General features: G+C 38.9%; 1 protein-coding gene across 1 annotated transcript in view; it reads right to left on the bottom strand.

Moving 5' to 3' along the window:
• Positions 1–3,141, bottom strand: part of LOC101861971 (carcinoembryonic antigen-related cell adhesion molecule 5) — a gene marked incomplete at its 5' end in the record, with an annotated part of 27,549 nt that overhangs the window by 20,282 nt on the left and 4,126 nt on the right. Inside the window, 2 exon segments of the mRNA XM_035971390.1 lie at positions 37–291; positions 3,046–3,117. Coding sequence (XP_035827283.1) covers positions 37–291; positions 3,046–3,117 — 327 coding nt within the window.

A 3,141-nucleotide genomic window follows, 5' to 3' on the forward strand; every position in this document is an offset into this window, starting at 1 on the left:
GGGAATGGCTGGGGTCGTCTGCTTTTTGTACATCACCTGAAACATGAACTGACATGAATCTGGAATCTTTGGTTCCCCTCGATGTAGTGACTATACAGTTGTACCAGGTGGATCCAGCTTTTGGGTTGGTCACGGTGAGAGCCTTTCCTGTCTCGCCCGTTAAGATGTGGGCACCTTCAAACCACTGGTAGCTGACCGACGTGGTCTTCAAGGAGACACTTCCACACCCCAGGGTGGCGGGCACGCCGGCTACCCAATACTTCGGTCCGCGTATGCCGTGCATAACGATATCTGAAGAAAGAGAAGAAATGTGAGGCATCATGGATAAATCAGGCGCTGGTCAAAATAATGAAATCAAAGAAATCAGCATTTTGTTGGCCTGTGGGCCATTTTTTCTAATTTTCTTTTCTTTTTTTTTTTTTTGGCTCAACACCTTTTGTGTCCGTTTAAAAACACATTTTTGTGGGAATTTTACTGTAAAACATTGAGTAAAGGTACAAAAAAAGTAAATTTTCAGTTTCCAATGACTCTCAGGCTATCGAAGTTACCAAACTTTGGCAGCCATTGTTCTCGCTAATTTTGCCTCTGAAACCAGGCGACCCTGACCTACTTAAATCGCAAATATTTCGACTTCTATTTAACATAGATCGATACATTTTCCACAAAAAAGGAATGCAAATGAATAGGCTGTACGGTGATACCAATAACCCCATATGCTCAAAAATTGACGAGCGCCTGATTCCAGCACACCCTGACACAAATGTAAAACGTGCTGACAAAATGAGTTACTTCTCACAATCCACAATTAAAGGAGATATTGGCCAAAAATCGACACTATAGGGTTAAATTTTGTAGATTTTCCATTGATATCATATTCTTTAACTATTACATGCCTATATTATTTCATATTTATAAATTGTAAAAACTTCACCTATAAGCGTGATGTAGTGATTTCCATAGGTCTCGAATCTGAGAAGTAACTCATATAGTCAGCACACTTCACACATGTGCTCATTTTTTAGCTTATTTTATGGAAATGAAGAACAGGGAAGAGATCCAGAGGTAGACCAGAAGGAAAATGGCACGGCGATATCAAAGACAGGATTGAGGGAACTTGGACACAGAAAAAACAGGTGATAGAACAGAGTGGAGGTCGTTGTTGAAGGGATACATCCTGCAGTAGATGGACAACGCCTAGAAAGAACGGTTGGGGGGGGGGGAGGGGAAAAAGTCAATTTACGATCCGCTTAGGAAGTTAAGGAAGCAGGTGGTTGGCGGGTGTTCTTGTGTAGTTTGCTCCTACCTCCCTGTTAAACATGTTTCATCCTTATCATCTGTCTTCCATCCTTTCTCTGTAAGTCATTATCTAACAACACCTTTTGTAATGTATGACTGATCTTATAAAATGTAAAAATGGGAATGAACTATTTTGCGAAAGTTGAAATAACGATTCTTTGATATTACAATTATTTCCCCTCCTTGATACGTCATATTTTGTCTCGTTTTGAATTGACACGAGATTTCAGTGTAAAAGTAAAAGAACACTTTACTCCAGAAAAGGAAATTACCCAGTCATAGCAGAGGCTGAAAAGAAGCAAAATATACTGCAAGTCTGTTCGTGATTCTGTAGTTACATGTACATATGGCCACTTTTAAGGACAAGTGGGCTAACCCTGATTTCGGGGGTTTCCAGAAATCTTGACCTACACCAAAAGTGGGCATTGGTCTACCTATAGGAGAAGTTTGGTTTCATTGGTGTATATATTTGTTTGGTTGTAAAGAAAACTCTCCTTGTCTTTTAAAGAAACTGTACAAGGGTCCGAAAATTTTAACTTCGATTTTCTCAAAACAGCATTTTTTGGGATGACCCCTTTGTGCTTAAAACGACCGTATAGAAAACTACTAGAATTATTCTTTTTTATATTTAAAAGTAATGTAGATCTCACGAAATACTCTCGTGTCGTCTAAGTTTTGAGAGCTTGAGTATTATGACTGATTTCACCCTATTTTCTCTTGTTCTGGCCAGTTAGGTTTTGGGTTTTTTTATAGTAGAGGTTTTTACCGTGCTTGCAACAGCATAAGGTCATATGAGTGCCAAGGGGTGGATGTCAACAGGGAAGTCTTGACAGGGAATCAGACTTATTCTGCTCACCTCTTTAGCTTCAACAGCACAATCTGTTTCAACTATCAAGGCACCCCGGAAATAGCGGGTCACAAGAGTGTGACAAACATACAAAAGAAGAAGAGGGAAAATGACGATAGTAAGGATTAGGAAAGAAAAAGCAGCAGTTCCCTGTTGTAGTTCAGGAACAGAGTTATGAGCATGACATTGTTGGATCAGCTCATTTAAAATTCTACCCTGCATTATAGAACAAGAAATGTCCCCCCTTTTGAGAAAGGCCTAAAGGTATGCATTGTACACACACATTAAAAGCCCATCATTGGAGAAGAGGAAATTGAAAGAAGAACACAAAACACACACAGTGAAAGCATATCATTGAAGGAGAAGAAATTAACAAAACAGTTGACAACACACACAGCGAAAGCACATCTTTGAGGAAGAGAAAGAAATTGACAATACAATACAAAACACACTCAGTGAAAACACATTTTTGAAGAAGAAAAAGAAATTGACAACAGAATACACAATAGGCAATTAAAAACACATCTTTGAGGAAGAAAAAAAATGACAAAACAATACAAAATTCAAACAATAAGAGCACATCATTGAAGAAGAAGGGGGAAATGGCCAAAATAGGACAAAACACGTAGTTACACCACAATCATTTTGATGTGAATGGGCCGACAAGAGGAGCTACTTCTCAGAATCGAGCCCTATGGAAATCGCTACACCACGCTATAGGTGAAGTTTTCACAATTTATAAGTATGAAATAATATAAGGCATGTTATACTTAATGAATGTGACGTCAATGGAAAATCTACAACTGTGACCCTATTGTCGATTTTTGGCCAATATCTCCGTTTGTGGATTGTGAGAAGTAACTCATTTTGTCAGCACGCCTCACATCTACTCTTCCACCAACCTTTTCCCTGAACTGGTACCGACCTCGCACTCTCCACTTCTGTACCATTAAACAAACATGCGCACTTATAAGCTGAGGAAAAAACAAAATAATAAT

The sequence above is a fragment of the Aplysia californica genome, unplaced genomic scaffold (assembly GCF_000002075.1).
Source record: "Aplysia californica isolate F4 #8 unplaced genomic scaffold, AplCal3.0 scaffold00427, whole genome shotgun sequence".
Lineage (NCBI taxonomy): Eukaryota > Metazoa > Mollusca > Gastropoda > Aplysiida > Aplysiidae > Aplysia > Aplysia californica.